This window comes from Embiotoca jacksoni, unplaced genomic scaffold, assembly GCF_022577435.1.
Source record: "Embiotoca jacksoni isolate LCO1_2020_lvr unplaced genomic scaffold, fEmbJac1.0.p SCAF_3, whole genome shotgun sequence".
Lineage (NCBI taxonomy): Eukaryota > Metazoa > Chordata > Actinopteri > Embiotocidae > Embiotoca > Embiotoca jacksoni.
This window is the reverse complement of record NW_027185381.1, coordinates 20304257-20323613: the sequence shown is the minus strand read 5'-3', so window position 1 is coordinate 20323613 and position 19357 is coordinate 20304257. Positions and strand designations below refer to the sequence as shown.

At 40.2% G+C, this 19357-nt stretch overlaps 1 protein-coding gene across 2 annotated transcripts; it reads right to left on the bottom strand.

Moving 5' to 3' along the window:
* Positions 1 to 911: 911 nt before the first annotated feature.
* Positions 912 to 17859, bottom strand: cpt1ab (carnitine palmitoyltransferase 1Ab (liver)). Of its 2 annotated transcripts, none has more exons than XM_069162028.1 (19): positions 17729 to 17859; positions 14094 to 14258; positions 13412 to 13554; positions 12149 to 12320; positions 11788 to 11889; positions 11546 to 11683; positions 11316 to 11393; positions 9385 to 9492; positions 8623 to 8710; positions 6518 to 6713; positions 5710 to 5898; positions 5511 to 5616; positions 5194 to 5310; positions 4757 to 4921; positions 4021 to 4152; positions 3726 to 3878; positions 3327 to 3440; positions 2958 to 3050; positions 912 to 2844 (listed from the first exon to the last, which is right to left on the bottom strand). In XM_069162028.1, exons 2-19 carry the CDS (start codon positions 14232 to 14234, stop codon positions 2758 to 2760), a joined length of 2322 nt encoding a protein of 773 aa, XP_069018129.1. In that variant the 5' UTR covers positions 14235 to 14258; positions 17729 to 17859; the 3' UTR covers positions 912 to 2757. The 2 variants fall into 2 exon arrangements, with proteins under 2 accessions (XP_069018129.1, XP_069018130.1); XM_069162029.1 differs by lacking the exon at positions 8623 to 8710 and adding an exon at positions 8029 to 8113.
* Between the last annotated feature and the right edge of the window lie 1498 nt (positions 17860 to 19357).

The following is a 19357-nucleotide window of genomic DNA, read 5'->3' as shown; positions in this document are numbered from 1 at the left end:
ACCTCCAACAGCCTTAGTGCAGGGATTATTAATACCCTCAGAGGCTCTTTGGTGCTGTCCATTTGAGCCCAACCACCTGTCCAGATTGGCAGGCTAATGCCATCAGACAGCTTCCCTTTGATTAAATAAACACTGAACTAAGGAAAGAAAGATCTCGTTTTCACACCAGACCAGTTTCAAGTGGTTTACAAATTATCAGAACTAAGAAAAGCTGATAAACGGTAGCTGTGATCCACTTTGAGACAGATGAGCACCCAAAACCTAAACGGCAATTGGACTTGCTTGAGATTCTTGAAGACGTTTCACCTCTTATGCGAAAGGCTTCTTCATTTCTGAATTGAAGATGACCATGACCTGCATGACGGACAAAGCTTGAATTTGGTGATTCACCGTTATTTTATTTTTTTTCCTCTCATGCTTTCACAGGGTCTGTATCTTTGGTTTTTAGTTTTTCACTAATTGCATATTAGCATGCTGATCTTAGCATTTAGCTTAAAGCACCGCAGTGTTTCAGTACTATCTCATGTGGGGACATTGACGCATTGATGTAAAATATTTTTCTTCGTTTTCATTATCGATAAATGTGACAATTATTTTTGAATTACCATCATAATTCTTCAAATTACATTTTTTTTCTGCCCACAAACTAAAACCTAATAATATTCTGCCAAGAAAAAAAATTAGATCTATCAAACAATTATCCAAACTGTTAGCATCATGTTATCTCTTTGTCAATAGCCTCACGTAAAAATGTATTACGTCATTTCAGATTAATCAAAAATTCAATTATGTTGTTGATTGCAGTCATCAGCGTACCTTTAACGCTGGTGAATACACTGCTTATCTGTCCCAAGTTATTAAATTATCTAAAAAAGAATCCATTGCAAGTAAGAAATGACAAACTCAGATGATGCAGCTGTCTGACATTCACTTTAATGTTAAAACTTTGTTTGGTTTGTCAGCTGCTTGTCTTTTTTTTTACACATCTTTAAATTAAGGGCAAACATATACAGCTTCATCTTCAAAAAAACATGCAGCAGTGTAAACATGAGGTCTACCGAGATAAAAAGTCGTAGAACTACAACATACTGGCAGAGTCTGGGACAAAACTATCATGTCAAAAAAAAAAAAAAAGGATGCATTTTGTCCTTCATAAATTAGCAAAGCTTAAATTTAGTGCTCATCAATCGCCATATTTAGCTGCTAAATATGCATGTTGTGTGTGAGTAAAACGATTAAAACCCAGAAGAAATAAATATGAACTGACAACATGTACATAATAATAATAATAATAATAATACAAAAAAAAAAAAAAAAAATTCATTCCTACGCATGACAGCTCCTCTTTATCTGCCCTTCCAAAGAATAACTCGGAGAAACAACTACTTCCTACTCTCCTGGAGAGGCCAAACAGGCCACTAAGAAATTCTGCACTTAATCTCGACTAGGCAGCAACAGACGACCTGACAGACAGCTCGTAAAAGTTTACAATTCATCTTGATGTGACAAAAGGCTACCAAGGTAGTCAGAAACGGGTTAGTTTGAACTATAGGGCCAGTCATGGAGTGCACAACAGAGTTTAAGTAGGGATAACCCACTATCGTTTAGGAAACAGAATTAAAGTCACCGTTGGCCACACACACACACACACACACACGGCCCTGCAAATCCTCACGTCCACAGCAAACGCCATGCTCGACTACCTACCAGCTCATTTGGGGTCACATGCCATGACACTGCATTTCAACTTTCTCCTATGGTTGCACATGTACATGCCAGCATATGCAATAATCTTAATGTAGTAGCCAGCAACCTAGGATAACAGGCCAAGTTAGCAAAACCTGAGTATGAGAGAACACACACACACACACGCCTTTGTCGCTACATCATAAAATCCTTGCAGCTAGAAGTCAACACACATACAGTCGGAAAGGCAATGGAGGTCCACTGATTGGACAGTAACAACCGCCTCCTGTGTTGGTGTTCAGCATCACACCGATACAGAACCACTTTTCAGATCAAAACTCTATATTTACAATTACCAGATGAATTATTTTAGTCCTGGGGGTTTCTGTAGGTAAGAGATCAGTGGATACAACTATTAAGCTTCTAGTTTAACTAATATATATGAAATTAGTGGACACCACGCATCATGCAATCTGTTGATGATATTTAAAATCAAGTTTGCTGCTTTGGTCAGTTATATGGGACTCTGGCGCTACAATCGAAAAGACTAGAAAAACCTAAAAAAAAAAAAATATATATATATATATATATATATATACATAGGCTATGGACAGAAATATTGCACCATCTCGCAATTTAAAATGTGATTCAAATATTGGATGATGCAACTTAACAAACCTTCAGCTGAAATGTGTTAATACAGACTTGATCACAAACTAAACCTTTGTCCTCCCTTTCTGCCCTTTTTTTTTTTTTTTTTTTTTACATGAGTGGATCACTAAGGCACCGGTGCAAACAGTCCTGGAAATAAAAACTTTGTTCTGTGCACTAAATGTACCCAACACCACCAGAATCTCACCTTGCCTCTAGATACAGTACACATCACCGCCTCACTAACAAAATGACGGCATCGTTTCCGAAGAACCTTTCAATCATCCATATTTCTGAAACATCAATTAACTTTAAAATAACCCAAAATCCAACAATTGATTCTGTACAAGCTTCAGGAAGAATATATGTTTTGCTAAAACAGTTTTTTTTTCATGTTTATTCAACCAATAAAGAGCACCATCACTTGGTGGCCTTCTTGTCGAGCTGGAAGAGATCCAGGATGTCCAGCATGGCCTGTCTGATGTTGGCGCCAAAACGATGTGAATCCTGACATAAAGCAAAAAAAAAGAAGGAGATTTTAGAAAGCCTGTTCATATGACAATGGACATAGAGGAATCAGAATTGCCAGAAAAAAAATATGAAAAAACTAGTGAACTTACAGTTTCTGGACTTGAGTGTTTGCTGGAGATGTGGAAGTTGATGAGGTTCTCACCAACAATGATGTAGGAGACACCGTAACCATCATCAGCCACCTTGTGGACAAAGAAAAAAAGAGAGGTACGATTTTAATCTCAACCGTAGTCACCGTTTTTACAACATTTCTTACTATATTTCCAATAAGTCTGACATTTTAACATGTACCAATAGACTTTTAATTTACCCCAAAAAAACATAAAAACCGGTGGATGGAAAAATACTTGGTGTTACATGCTATCCTTTAATCAGAGTGAAACAAATAAACATAGGAAGGCTGAGTAACCCTCTTTACACCGTCTTTAAATGACTGTGAAAGCTGATAAAGAACTTACTGGACCAAATCCACCTCCGGACGACACATATTCTGAGTGTCTGACCAGATCAAACAGCTCGGCCTGCTGCAGAGGAGTCTGGCTGGTGGACAGCCTCCACGGCTCGGACAGGACCTACACATACAGGAGACACATTAAACTCACTGCTCAGGGGAAACACAAACCTTCCTAAGCCCAGTTAGTTTTTGTCAAAGTCGACCACTCTACGTATTTTCATTACTGTATGAAGAAACGAGCAGATTCCCTCTGTACATCGCCTCTTTTTCAAAAATAAATAACAAAACATCATGTGCCGAGTCACACTGGTCGATCACTTTGGTGGGGGGGATGATTTACAAGAGCAACTACGACAGCTTTAAGAGCACTGATCCCACAAACACCTGCAGCAACAGCTCATACCTCCTTCAGGAAGGCCGAGTCCTCTCCCAGGTATTTGGAAATCACATAGAGACAGAAAAGGTGGCGATCGATGCCCTGTCCCGTCATTGCCAAGCGGTACATGTTTTGATGCTTCTCTGCCGCCCCTTTAAGCAACTTGAGACGCTCTTCTGTCTGCATCGATGGGAAGGAAATAAAAGTGAAGCGTGACAAATCACTGAAGAGCATGATCTGCCTACTGGAATAGCAAGTCAGTCAACAACAATCAGTAGCATGGTAGTCAGAGGTGTGGTGCGTTGCCGAGATTTAAACTTACTGTCTCATCTCTGATCATGGAGCGAACGAAGGCACAGGTCTCCATGGTGCAGGAGCGCACGGTTTCTGTACGACCCTCACGGAACAGACGCGTCATGGAGGCTTCGTATGTCAGGCAGAACTTCCCTTTGTCCTGTTAAAAGAGAAGACAGATCAGCATTATAAAAGAGAAAGCTGTTTTACAAATTGTTAATGAGTTAATAGTTGATTTTTGACACATTCATAATTGTAAGTGACTTTTAGGAGACTTTTAGACTCAACGGTGGCACTAAATAACAGAAATACCATATTTAGACTGCAATACCAGTCCTGAACTTTTATTACCAAAGGCGCTACATACAGTAAATTAACTATCTGAAGTTCAACACCAAATCCCATGTGTAAATTTTACTGAGCAATTTTTTTTTTTTTTTTATCATCAAATTAACTGTAAAGTGAATAGGGCAACAGCCTCAAACTATAGCTGAACAATGTTTTGATAAAACCATTCACTGACAATGTTTGACTGTCTTCAGTGAAATGATGGCTGGCTAGTTGTTACTGCCCTCTGCTGGAAATTAGGAGGAGTGTGACTGGAAGGTATCAGTCCCTGCTCAGCAGAAAGCTCTGGCACAAACCCCACAAAGTTGTTGTTTAAATCTTTAATAATAAAGCAACATACAACGTAAATACAATTCTTCTGCAACACAATATACTTTAAATGACAAACAAGAAAGCAGTGGGATGAAGGCACTTACTCTGTAGTGGGCCAGCTGTAGGGCGATCTGGATGAAGGCATCGGGACTGGTGCGACACTTCTTGATCAGCCCCTTTCCGAAGTCACTGAAGGGGAAAATGTGACTGTCCACATCATCTGCCAGAGTCCTGGCGACTGTCAGAGAGCTGTCAATGATCTCCTGGCACTGGAGAACGTGATATAGTTGTTTTAATTAGAAAATGTAACTTGGCATGATTGTCAATATATTTAGAAAACATTTTATGAAGAAAAGTCAGATTAATAAAATGTAGGCCTAGATCAATTATTAGACAAACATTAGTCATATTAAATATTACTTTTTACATTACATTTTTAAAATGAAGTAAATAAACGTCAACACTGGTGCACATAGTTGAAGCAACCAGCAGAGGGAAGCCACGGTCTGTGAAAATCAAAGTGTGTTGTACAGTATGAGACCTCATCAGTGATCTCCCACTGCAGCCTCTGAGGACCTGGCATGTTGGGATGGGGCTCCCCAACGCAGTGACCTTCCTCAGTATATCCAAGCTTTAATGGGTCCATGGAAAGCACTTGCTGCAACAGAGTCACGTTTTACCATTACTTACTTCATGTTTCATGTGTTCCGATTGTTGTTCTAGTTGAATTTATTACTTGTGTTTTCCTTGCGCCAATGACAGAAGGTATACTGAAATATTAATTTCATGCAACATTCCTTGTGACATAATTAGATGCTGGTTTAACGCAAAGATGTGAAATTCATTACGCAGTCGTACCTCCCACAGATGGCCAACGATGGGAGCATCTGCCCAGGAATGCTCTGCGTTCAGTCCCATAGTGCCATTCTTAAAAACGATCAGGTTAAAAGACTTGTCAAACCAGCTAAAAGAAAACAAAAAAATGAACACCTTAAGTTCATATTACTACAAGCTCATGGAAAATCAGCCATGAAATGTATCAAGTTATCTACCCTACCGGTCATAACATTTTCCGTGGAGCAGGGACTTGGCATAACTGTCCAGAGACTTGACTGGGTTGTCAGCTTCAAAACGCTGCTCGGTGTCATCGAGGGTCACAAAGAAGGCTGCTTTCTCAATGGCATCCAGAGATTGCTTGTTCTTACCACGGATGAAGTACGTCTCGCGGGCGTTTGCCCAAGGGGTCCTAGAGAAGGTAAAAGAAAAGAAAATCTGCTGTTGATACAATGCAAAAAGCAACTGCATGATTGTAAAATATATTTAATAAACTAGGAGTCAATGCAGGGCTTATTGTAGCAGAAAATGGGACTTTTGGGGAATTTTACAGCTACTGAAGTGCATTCAAGTTTCTCAATTCAAGCGTGAGCATTTCTTTCCTTGTCACATGCTTTACTACAGAACATCCACACAAAAAAAACACCAAAAAAACAAAAAACTTAGAACTGGCTGCAATCAGCTCTCCTAAAAATATTATTAAAAGTCAAATTTAAGTGATCCTTACAAAAAATATCTCCATCCTAAAAGTGAGAAGATGATCAACAGCTCACATCTGTCAGAAAACTGCAATATTGATGACTCTGCAGAATAACTTAAAATAATACACAATAACAATTATTGTAATGCATACAATAATTGTTATTTTAAGTTATTCTGCTTTACAAAGACCAGAAACCTCCCGGAATCAACCTCGGAACATACTGTAATAAATGTCCATCTACAGAGAGTATCTCCTTACTTCCTCTCGGGTTAGAGTACACGATGTGCATTGTGTGGCTGCTGCTCGCTCATTCGGTAATACCACCCACCTGTCCCCTGCAGTAAGTGCAGCGAGTCTCTCCTCTCCTGGCAAGGACTCCGACTTGTCTGCCAGGATCCTCGCCATCTGCTGCTCTATCTCCCGTGGCAACAGCAGCCGACCGTCATAAAACATCCACACCTTGAAGAATCGGCCCTTATGGTACACAGCTATGTGTTTGCTCTCGATCGTGTGCTGAAGGATGTCTGGGAGAGACGAGACGAACCAAAGGAAAGACAAAAAGAGGAAAACGTGAAAGACAATTGGCAAAGTGTTGGGGTTGGTGACAAGTAGAGTATATTCATGTGTTAGTGCATGTGTCTTTGTGCAATGTAAAACGTGTACACCACATATCTTGTGAATAACGGGTATATAAAATCAAAAACTCATGTCTCTTTGAAGTAACCAATTCAAATGGGAGCACAGACGTCGCATCGTTTTACTTCTGGGAAAAGTACAGGTGCTAGTAACCAGTTCTTTGCCCCACTAATAAAATGATGTGATATCCACAGAATTCTGTTAAGAGCAAACACTTATTTGAGTGCTGTTTTTTTGTAGTGTACCGTGTGCTGGTAGAGACTATCCAGTTCAGGAACTAAAGCAATGGGAAGTGCAGGAAGTGAGATGAAAAAGGAAAGTAATTTGGGATCAGGGATGTGGTTGGGAAAACAATGAACTTAGACAATGCTTGTTTGAGCAGCACTGTGCACAACCAAGAGAAACCAATTCCAAGCTTTGTTTACTTGTTATCTTAACTGCAAATTCCTAATATTATTTTTGGTGACACTGTGTTCAAACAAGCATTGACATTGTTACAGACAAGGAAGAGGAAATACTCACGCTAGGAACAACCAAAAGAACAACCTCACATCCAGATAATACTTAGCCTACTGTGCTTCCTTACTGTCAGGACACCTCCAGCAATATTACTATAAATATGGACCCAATATTTAAATGAATTGGCTCTGGCTTAGTTCAATTTAACAAAGCAACTCCCATCCCTCGGTTTACAAAAAGCCTTAAAACCACCTATTACAACCTGACGGGTAAACTTCAAACTCGTATCATAACATTTGTATTTTATTAAATCGAGAAATGCTTCATATATTTAATACAAAAGCAAAAGGTTTTCAGAATAAACACTGAATAACACTGTCTGTCTTATGCATTTTGAAAAATTTCAAACAAGTTGTAAATCTCTTCTGTCCTCTATAACGGCAGCGATAAAAACACTCAAAGTACAAAGTATCTGATTATTTTGTGACATTTTTTTTATGTATTAAGGTTGGCCCATTTAATCCAAAAGTTCCAGGTCTTACCTGAACACTGTCACCGACTTGTCTTCTAAAACCCCAAAACTAAATTTCAGTCACATGCAAATTAGTCCTCGCATGGACCAGCACACATGCATTATTCATTCATAGAGATCAGATTCCTTCCAACTCAAACACATGGACACGCGTCCCAAGGAGAAGTACAGTAGGAGTAGTGTGGAGGAGACGGCACTGCTAAAGACTCTACCTGTGTCTACACCTGGGACACGAGTCGTGTTGAACATACGCTCGTATTGGGCTGAGCACATGGGAATAGTGTGTAGGAGCATGAGCTGAAAAGCAAAAGGGGAGAGTCAAACACAAAGAGATGACAAACTAATTCACTAAAATCCCCAGAGAGAGGCAGCGGACAGAAACATCTACATGGACAGGAGCATGGATGCAGGGGAGACGGAGTGATGAATGATTGATTTGATAAGCAGTCTTAAAGGAAGGAAGAGGGACCTCAGAAGGCTGCCAGGGAGAGAGACATGAGCAGGGTCCAGAAACCATTGGGTTGCCATTTCAATAGCCACCAGCAAAGTCCTGATGTAACAGCAGGATTTTAACTACAATGCAGGTAATTTTAGGACTTACCAAATGACTTCAGTTCATTTACATATTTATAGCTATGAAATCCAATCAAATTTGGGACTGTTTCAGGGCTGTGCTGTTGACGATGAGTATAGGAGTCATGGTTTCCAATGGCTGTTGCCACAGCAATGACTAGGGTCACGGGGTCGAGGAGTCAAGAGGGACGAGAGGGGTCAGAGGGCACGGCGGAGAGGTGCCCTCCTCTTACCTGTCTCCACACCAGGGACGCGGGAGGTGTTAAACATTCGCTCCCACTGAGCCGAACACAGAGGAACCTTGTTCGCCAGCAAGTAAATCTAACGCAGCGTCCGACACGGCGAAAGGACAAAACAGTAAAACAGAGACAACCGAAGGTGAGTGTGGAACAGAGTGAGCTCATGCATCTGTTGTATAAATGCATACAGCTGGTCTTTGCAAGAGAGTAAAGTGTGCATCTACACAACATAATGTGCAAATCTAATTAAAAATTTGCACTGGAGCATCATGCAGGTTGGTAAAGGAAAAGGACTGATGGATGTGCGGGAAAAGATGACACTACATTGTCAGTTAAAGCACCAGCATTCATAAAGCCTTATTCACTACACGTTCAGAAAACACCTGTGACCTTGCTTTGCCGGTAATCAAAGCTGTATTTCAATCAGCAAGCAAGGACTGGCTCATTACAAAGTCAGAGGTAGACACAACGAGCTGAGGATGATATCAGGCAGCTACATAATCACGAGGGAGATTGCGGACGACAAACTTACTTCAAACTATACAAGAAAAGCTTGTAAAAGATAAGTAGCTCCCATTGTAAACATAAAAAGACAAACACACTGAGATAACATCTATTATTAACTAGTGAATTATGAGTGAGGAAGTTAAACATTTACATAGAATATATTCGAATGGGCTTTATATTACATGTGGATTAAACTAAGTTAAATCATTAAAGCAGTGAAGCAGGGAGACAGAGGAGCTCTGTACTCACTGGTTTGAGCTGAGCTCGGTCCAGTTTTCTCCTGTAGAGCATGATCGCATGGATGGCATTACCTGCCCTGGCAGCCTGGATGGAGGTGGGGAACACGTATAGGAAATCCTGGAGAAAAATAAATAAAAATGTTTTGAGAAGGTGAACTCGATAAGAAAAGTGTTAGTAGTTTAAAAAAAAAAAGTTTTTAGTTCCACCATTGAATCACATTAAACCATCTCGCAGCCAAATTTCCGTCTTATCTGAAAACCTTATTTTTTGTATTTGCACTTCTGATTGCCGAGTAGTCGATTAAGTAATACAGTTTTAAATATTTACAATCATAACATACACATTTGCCATTTTCTTTCCTTTTAACTTACCAATCAATATATATTGATGTATCAATATAATGTCAATTTTACAATAGCAGCATAAAGTGAAACTGCGGTGGGAATTTGGAGCTTGTTATTTGTAGAGGCCACAACGACCATGTCCAGACTAAAACACAGGTGCAAGTTGAACTGCAGCTTCTGAGGACACAGAAATGGGGTTCAGGTCATCAAAGTCATATGATCGACATTGATGTAAACAACATCTATTTATACCCGTACGAAACCTTAAGTGAGCCTCTTTGATCTATCAGTTGATTCTTTGCTGTTATTTTGGTCAAGGACTGTATGCATACAAACAGCAGCTATCGTGACCTGCTATTTCAAGGATGTCGAGTGTTGTTCCACTGAACCCCATACCAAGTCTACCGCTTTCAATTGCAGTGTTTTTGTGATATGGATGTGAAAAGCAAGAGCAGGGATCCATTTTTTGTGCTATGAAGTTTGATGGTGCTGCAATAACAATGTCACAGTTACACAGTCTGTTTGACAACTGCAAACAGGCAAACGGGTGCACTGACCCTCCCCTACTTTCTCTCTCATTCAGGCAAAAACATACAAAGGCTTGACTTGTGGTTAGCGATCCTGCCAAGTTCACAGGGGTGACGATCACAAATCTGACACAGATTTGGAGCAATCAAACGCACCACAAAATAAAGACACTTGTCATCTTATTAATTATGAACTCTTTATGTGTAATTTTTGAATCATTTGTCACTAAAGCTGCAGAGTTGACACACCAATTTATTACACTGTAAATTAAATATAGTAAAATTTGCCACTTTATGCCATATTTTAGACATTCTAGACTTATATGTAACTTATAACCACACATATTGGAAACAAATCGTACCTGTACCAAAAACCTAACCATCTTATTTGAGCTGATTGTTCCTAAATCATGTAAATACTGTTGCAGCTTCATCTTCAACTGAACTTCGTCAAATTTGAACTCAACCTTCTTCATTTGACTTTGATTGAACAGAATATTGTTTTGCATTTGTTTAGTTTTGGACAGATTAGAAAGCTTTATTAAAAGTCTTACTTAGCTTTTAAGAAGGAACATTTTTGCAGCATAACTCTACGACAGTGTATGAAAGCTGTGTACAGTTTGGTAGCAAATGTTTTTCTATATAAAAGGTAAGGATTTCCACTTGGCAACATAAACCCAAAGGCATCTGTGAGCTGAAATGTACTTTTTTTGCTAATTTCTCAGGGGAACTCATTACAGCTAAAGTCTTACAGTCTCGGGATTCTCAGCATCTTGGCTGGCAAAGCTACAATGACTGCATAATAGCCTTTCACAAATTTCAACAGCTCTGTGTGTATGCGCGCGTGCGTGCGTGCGTGCGTGTAATTTTTTTCTAGCGCTGGCAAAAGGTTCATGCTCACATGGCGGTCAAAGTATTGAAAGGCTTTTGGACTTTACTCCAGCGTCATGATAAACACTACACACCTTCAAAGACTGAGTCACAATTGATGTGGGGAATCATGTTGCTTAATCTTTAAACAGGGGGCTATGTCACTGTTTGCAAAGAGAGATACTAAGGGATGTCTTACCATGGCATAATAGTTGCTGTTGACCATGATCGGTCCACGGCCTCTCAGGTAAATATACTCCTCCCACCAGTCACTGACCTGTGCCAGACAAAGAGAGAAAGGAGAAAGGAACATAGAGTGACATTACTGGCTTTTCAGATCGAGGCTGATTCAAGACCCAGGACAGTGTCCAAAACTGTGACTAAAGAGTGGAGAGGAGTGAAAGGGAGAGGAATTCTTTTCTAACTCACATAGTTGGATGCCCACCAGGACTTGAGTTTGAGGTACCACTGCAGCCTGGGTCCCAGATTCTTCTCAAAGTCTTCAGTCAAGCCCTTCATCCGTTCATACTGCTCGTCTTCCATCAGTGGGCGCACCGACTCCAGGTACTAAAAACACGAGACATTTTTTTGAAAATCAAATGGTCCTTTATGAACAATCATAAATGTGCAATAAGCAGCGGTTCCGAAAGGCAATGACAAGTAGAAATTACCCTTCTGCAGGTGTCCTTGACGGAGGGAAGGGGTAGTCGAGGCAGTGAGTTCTGGAAACTGTAGAGCATTGGCTTTCTGCCAGAGAACACCTTCACTAGCACCTGGACAAGCAGAACAGATAAGGGAGATAGAGGGCAAAGGGAATTGGAAGTTATTTTTTTGTTTCACTGGGAAACCTACAAGTCATGTGGCAAAGTCCAAACACATAACCTGAGGGTTAATAGTAAAAATGGGCAAAGTAGCACTTCTTCCAACAGTTGTCTCTTATCAAGTACTAAAGAATGCAGACGTAAAATTCAATGTGAATAAGAATACCGCTGTGACATTATACTGAACAGAGGAGCACAATCATTGTCTCACCATCCACACACGAGTAGACCAGGACACGGAGCCATGGCGTGAATGCATCCAGCCATGCCATGACAGCAGGCACTTCAGGACATTCCTCATAATCATGATTATGGTGACCCACAGGCCTGTGCCCACCAGAACTCCTCCAACTATCCTCTGGCTGTCTGTGGACATGTATCGGCTGTGGACAGCGAAAGAGAGTGAAGTGGAGTCAATACAACAGAAGAAAAGCATCACTGTAACTCAATTAGCTGTACACTGGACACAAAGGATGGAAAATTATATTTACTGGGACTCAAAGTGATAACGGGAACTATTTCATTATCAAGCTTGGACAAATGAGCAATATAAGAGTTTGCACTATAACAACACAGTGGAAACACAGGACAATAACGGTTATATAACAATCATGAATAATAAACAACCCATGTCCTTTATCTTAACAGGGTTATATCACCCACACGCATTGTGATTGCTTAACTGTCAACAGTAAAGTCCCAAACCTTAATTACTCAGTGTAGCCATGTTTACTGATAATACATTATATATAAGTAACATGGCTTTAATTTGTAATTCCAGTGTATTACAGACAGGTGTTCTAACCTTTCACAAAAAAAGGAACTTTTACTGAAACGTGAGACGTTCCTCAAGGTTATAACTTTAATAACGCTGTCGTAAGCAGCGCCTTTGATTTGATGGAAAATCCCCAGAATTGCTGAACGGAAGAGCATTAAAAGGTTTGTATGGAGAGACAATATTACTAAACATGATAAAAAAAAAAATTGCAAACGTTAAAATGAGGTGTGGTGAGTAGTTGGAACAAAATATTATTTGGAAAGAGACTATTTCACAGTCTTTAATTACACCTAAAGCTGCCCCTGAAGAAGGTACTGGAGAAAACAGACTCGCAGGAGGCTTGTGCAGTAACGCAAACATTTTATAAAAGCGTGATTCCACAGTCATTGCTATGCATTTGTCAAGCTGAATCTTTCTTATCACATAAAACATTTCTTCCATGCATGTTATTGTTTCTAGCCAAACTCCTGATTCAGAAATGGGTTAGTTCCCTCTGTATTTGTTCAGCTATTTCCTCACTAACCCTGTGCCAATTTGTAAACAAATGGTGCTTATATCTACACTTGAATACAGCTTGCATTATAAAAAAAAATAATAATAATACAAACGTTTTTAATCTTGCTTCTAGAAAACAGGGAAAATAAAACATAAACCATATCATCCTGGGACAGCACCTCATGACATCAGTGGCCTTACCTGATGGGTATGTGCTGGCCCAGCTTGGCAATGAAGCCCAGAGATGGATCCAGCTGTTTATATCTATTGAAAGACATGTAGGACACAACCACCACCATGAACCCACCCGGGCTGCCCGGGTACACACCAGTCATTATCCCATTCTGTGGAAATATAAGCCAAACGGAGGGTTACTAAAGGTCATTCAGGGTCTCAGGTGGAGAAGAATGTATAAAATTACACATTTCATAACATGCGGTCTTGGGTAATGCAGATACATGTGAGTTTTCATTAATTGCAGTCATTGAACAAAATAGGAATGCATGAAAACGCTAGTAGGTCTTTTGGGTTAGAGTTAGTCAGTATGACTGTGTGTAAACAGACAACTAGGCCAAAGACTAGAACAGACAGGAAGGTTACCGTCACTGTTGTGTGACACCATGTGTGAGAGTCGTTGACCTTTTACAGTGAACAAGTTCATGCAACCCAATAAACAAATGTACGGGACAGGAGCGATCAACTCAAATAGATAACATTTCTTGTGTTCTTATGCTGTAGTTTATTAACTGTACAGAAAAGACCAGTAACTGTTGTGAGATACTAGCAGGCAACAAAACTAATATAAGGACTCAGTAAAAGCTGAACAAATTTTCCCATAATGAACAGAAAGCCTTTGCTCTTCCATATGTTTAACACCTCTTACCTTGAAGCGAATGAACCTTTTCTTCCAAGAGTGGAGGCCAGACAGGTAGATCTGGCGTAGAGCCTCATGGCACAACTGCAGGTCGATGCCATCAGGGCTGACTGTGAACTGAAAGGCCACAGCCTGGTGCGCTTCTGCCATGGTGGCTACTACTGTATAGAGTCACTGAGGGGAAAGAGGAAAGTGCAAAATAATAACGTTAGCCACGTGGGAAGTCTCAAAATATCTATGACAAACGATACGAGGAAGATGTATGATCCTCATCTCAGTCGTTGTTTCGCATAACATTTTCTCACTTTGAATCCACGTGGATGGCATCATCTCTTAAATTGCTCACAAAGTTGGGTTAAAATGGTTGCCGACTTTAATAATAATCCCGTCGCAACAAATAGGAAGGTCCGATCACCACATGCTGATATCTAGATAACACTGTGCATAACTGCTGTCAAATAAATATCAGAATTGTCTTTCATTCTGATCGGCTTCCGTCACTGTTCCTTGAAATCACAAGTCCTTACTCATCGACAGCACTGATGGTCACCTGATGTCTGACATTTAATCAGTTTCAGGCCACTGAGTGGTAAAAGATTCTTCTTGGATTTTTAGAACAACACTAGAGTTAACACAGTTAGACGGATAACTGCACAATTACTCACATTATGAACATGTACAGACAAAATTTCTGCAAGGTTTAAGTGAGGAGCAGTCAAAGACACAACTATGGCACAATCACTTGACTAAGCTGTCATGTGAGGCAGCACTGACACTCACACAAATATTAATAAAAAACACAACATCACATCCACCAAAGAAGTACAGAGTGTAACCTAAGCACTACACAAATGACCAGAGTTTTCTGTTTTCCTGCATTAAAAATGCTTCGTTATGATGATTATCAACAATGAGTGGTTCAACAATAACAAAAGCTGCATTTCCTTTATTAGGAAACGTTGTGGTTTAATAAATTTCTTTCACTAATGAGCTTGATGTGCACATTTTTGCATGTAGTTACTATATCAACGAAACTGGTTCCTGCAAGCCGACTCCAAAGATGATGCACTGGGAGGAGACTGTGTTGTAACACCCGCCATTCATCTCTGAACTGGTTAGGTGGATGTGTTATCTTATAAATCCCTCCAAGAGAGCTGATGCTCAACAAAATATGACTCGAGGCTCCCTTTTATTTGAAATCTGAATGTTCTAGTCATTACAAGTTTGGATAAGGTGTTCAAGGAATGAGATGTTTTGTTTTTTTATTTATTTAATAAGGTAAAGTAGATAAGAGGGGAAGATGGTGTGCAATCAAAGGAGAGCTAAGTGGAGACAGACTTTAAGCTTTTAGAGGTGGCGTGACAATGTCTACTCTTGCACTGCACACTTCTTGATACAAAATCTTCTCATTTAAAAAGGAAGCTCTGGGAAGTAAACCTGATCAAAAAGGAGTCTGGTCTAAAGCTTGTATTTTAGCAAGTGGATCTTCTCTGTGCTTACCTTACCTGCTACCTGAGACTGCACAGCTCTTGATGGTCTTGTAACTGGCTACTAATATTAAGATCCTGTTTGTATTTTTTTTTTTTTGCAAAGGTCTTGGCTAAATATTTAATAAATGTATTGGTTCCTTATGCACAAGTAAATTACAGCGATTGAAAGCCCTGCATCACTTTAAGTGAGACATGAATATGCCTGTGACGAGTTGCACATATTAGAATAATAATTTTAGGCATATTTGAAAAGCTATTCTGGAATTCTTCTTCATTCAAATGTAAATTGCACAGTGAGAGCTCAATCTTCAATTCTATTTGAATTTGGCATTATTTTTGGTCTGTTTGTGTAGGTTATGCGTGCATAGTTGTCATGGGAACTGCTGCTGCAACACGGTTACTTCCCTAACCATGTTAAAGGATGATTTCAGAAATATGTTACCTCCTAATACAACTGACGCTTTCCCTCCTAATGAATATGGCGGGATTTCTAAGCATGCAAAATGACCAGCATATTTCAGGTTTTACAGGAACATGTCTTCATTTATAAATCAAGTTAGTTCGGTCTTTATTTCACCAAAGGCAGCTCCGTTAATCTGCAAAGCTCGACTTCCTATCCGAGAAGGAACCCCTTTTTATTTGCAGAGTTCGTTTCTTATTTAATTCAACAAAAGGCACTCTGAAAGCAGAACACGTCGTTTCTACGTTTGTAGTCCTCGGAAGGAGCAGCATCCACGGAGCAGGGAAAAAAGAAAAAGAAAAAAAAAAAGCATTTCAGCAGCCAGTCCCTTCCCCCAGCTACTTTCCAGCATCACATGATCCACCCTGTGCTGCAGAAACTGGGGGAAAGGTCGCAGCGCTGCGCCGCTTAAATACCGGCTAAAAAAAAAAAAGAAAACGTGTAAAACTGCCAGCATTAGTACACACAAATCATCGTGTGCCAGCAAGTAGTCAGTTATGACTACAAATGAAGCCACCGAAAACGTACTGTTTGCTTTGGATATCGTGTAATCGGCGTTTGTTCCATTTCTGTACTTCAAAACATGCAAGACCTTGTCCATTAGTCATGTCAATTACCCTCTGGTTTTCACACGCTTAGTGCTGACGATCTGCATTATGATTGTGACCGCAAATCCCACATAATAAAAACATTTTTTTTATTATTATTATTTTTTTTTTTTATAGATATCACTTACTAAACATCAGACACATATTCAAAAACCAACTGTGAATATATAGGCTACATGTCTGGTGCCATATCAAATATCCAGCCCACGTGATATGCGTGTAAACTAAGTGCTATTTATTTCATTTAAGCTGTCAGCGTTTTCAGTCTCACCTACATGTTGTTATCTCCAATGAAGTCAAGCTCTTCCCAAGGACACCACGACGAGCCGGCTTTTACTGACCTTCACGTTGCAGGTGACATTCACACACATACCTGTAGCCTTCTCTCATTGGATAGTTTAATACAAATCACAAACAATAGGGCCCTGTCAGGCACACGCATACCATATTAAATGATGACCCAGTAATATGTATTGTAACGGAGCTGCCAAGTGGTGGCCAATAAATGACCTTTACTTGGGACTTTCTCCTACATCCGTATTATGAACAACACCTCAGGAGTTTAATACAAGATCGCCATAATATTAAAAAAAAAATTAAAAAAAAAATATCATAAAAAGGGGAAATGTTTAACCTAATGAATATATTCATAGAAGTCTTTTCAACAACTATTCCCATAACCTGCTGTGAACGCAGCGGATCGTTGTCCCCGAGACACGACCGTGATCTTCAACTATACACTTGATTTCTTGCTGCCGGACAGGCCAAACAAGCACGCAAGCCTTCACGGTTACGACAATACGATGTCAAGACAAATTTTGTGTACACGTAAACACAGCCCGACTCAAGCACAACCGCGCCGACTGGGAAATGCAACCAACTGGCATTTAAAGCGCAAAGATCACTGCAGCCTGGTTTTAGTTTAGCTTTTGGAGGCTGAATGTTTATCTCCCTCCTCATCCTCCTCCCTCCCCCCCCCCCAAAAAAAACAAAAAACCTTGCAGTGACATTTGCATAGCTACTTCCGAAATAGCAGCAAAAGAGAGAGAGAGAGAGAAATGACTCGCAGTAAAAGAGAAGACTCACCGAGGCTTTCTAGCGGTGTGAGAGAGCAGAGCTTTCTGTTTTAACGAGGGTGTGACACGGCCCGGCTGTCGGCTGCTGCCGCTGTAAACTCAGCATGAATGGGAGCGCAGACTTGTATACACGGACTGCCCCGTTTTTGCTGCGTCACATTTATTTCCTGCTTCTGGTGTCCTACACACACACACACGCACACACACACACATACACACAACAAGTCATGGTCGAAACAGCACCACCTTGAGGTCACTTATGCCATAGGAAAGGTTGCATGAGGACACCAGGGATAATAATAAAAAAAAAAAATAAAAAAAAAAAAAAAAAAACTTGACGCAGGAAGTGATATCACGGAAATGGATAAATTTCCGTGCTCATGTGGAACAGTTCATGGATAAAATTTGAATATCTATTTATTTTAACCCAACAATGTAATGGCATGTAGTCAAAAATTACAGGGAGTGCTACCACAGTATGTATTGCAAGGCAAAATCTCTGGTGATTGAACATTTTATTATTTGTTTCTTTAATATATCAGCCGACCCTGCAGTCTAAAATGACAACTTTGGAGAAAATTCAATCAGCATGCACACAGATGAGCCACAACATTGGAACCACCTTCCTAATATTGTGTAGGTCCTCCTTGAGCCAATAAAACTACTACTATTGCCGGACTACGGAGTCCACACGACATCTGAAGTTGTCCTTTGGTACCAGGCACCAAGATGTTAATAGTAGAACCTTTAAGTGAACCTTGGTTGCTCATGACCCTGTCAGGGGCTCCTCACCTGTCCTCACCATAGGTGAACTACTTTTGGTAGGTACTGCAAACCAAGCACACGCCACAAGACCCGATGAGACCTTTTTTTAATCTATCTTTGGTCACCAATAGACTTTTTTTCACACCTTTTTTTGGCTTCTCACAGCATGAAAAGCACAGGTGTAATTGATAACATTAAAGATAATTAAATCCCCTTTAGGTAAGCTACTTTAACGATCCTTATATTGTAAAGTCTTGCTTACTGTAATGGCTTACTGAAAACTTAATGCAACCGAGTCATCGTTAGTATAATTTGCCTCACCTCTGCTTTCCCGAAGACAAGTCAAAATGTCTGCAGTAGAAAGGGTTAATGTCAAGATGTCCTCTACAATGCGAATATTCTGACATGCCATGGAAAGAACACCACAGGTGTAACTAATCACATTAATGACGGTTCTTCCATTTAAGCGGCATCCCAATCAGCCAGCATGTAAAATACCAGGGTCTAAGAAATGAAACTCCTAAATGCAGCAGCCGACACTGTGGCCTGAGGTATAGGCCGTCTATGGTATAGAGTAGACAATAATATGCTTTCTCTGATCTTGTCAGACGCTTTAGTGTTTCTGCCTGCAACGACCTTCACTGGGAGGGATCTTGCTGACCTCGCTTGTCTTTTTGCAAGCCAATAGTCAGTAGCTCACAGTGAGTCACTTATAACCCTGATGCGACAAAAAAATAAAGATGCAGTGCCAAGCTGCAGGTGCTGTTAACGGGAACAGATCCAAGGCGCCTGTCAAGGTGATGTCCGAAACGGCAGACATTTTGACCTTTTAAAAGTGAATGGTATTGCTAAAATTACCAATGGCTCCTTTCCA

What these genes read in the sequence shown, in the direction of transcription:
- cpt1ab (XM_069162028.1), bottom strand. Translation starts at nt 14,234, where the DNA reads ATGGCAGAAGCGCACCAGGCTGTGGCCTTTCAGTTCACAGTCAGCCCT. An exon ending in AGTGGGAGATCACTGATGAG is followed by an intron (nt 4,922 to 5,193) that starts GTCTCATACTGT and finishes CACGTTCTCCAG; the next exon opens with TGCCAGGAGATCATTGACAG. An exon ending in ACTCGGCCTTCCTGAAGGAG is followed by an intron (nt 3,441 to 3,725) that starts GTATGAGCTGTT and finishes CTGTATGTGTAG; the next exon opens with GTCCTGTCCGAGCCGTGGAG.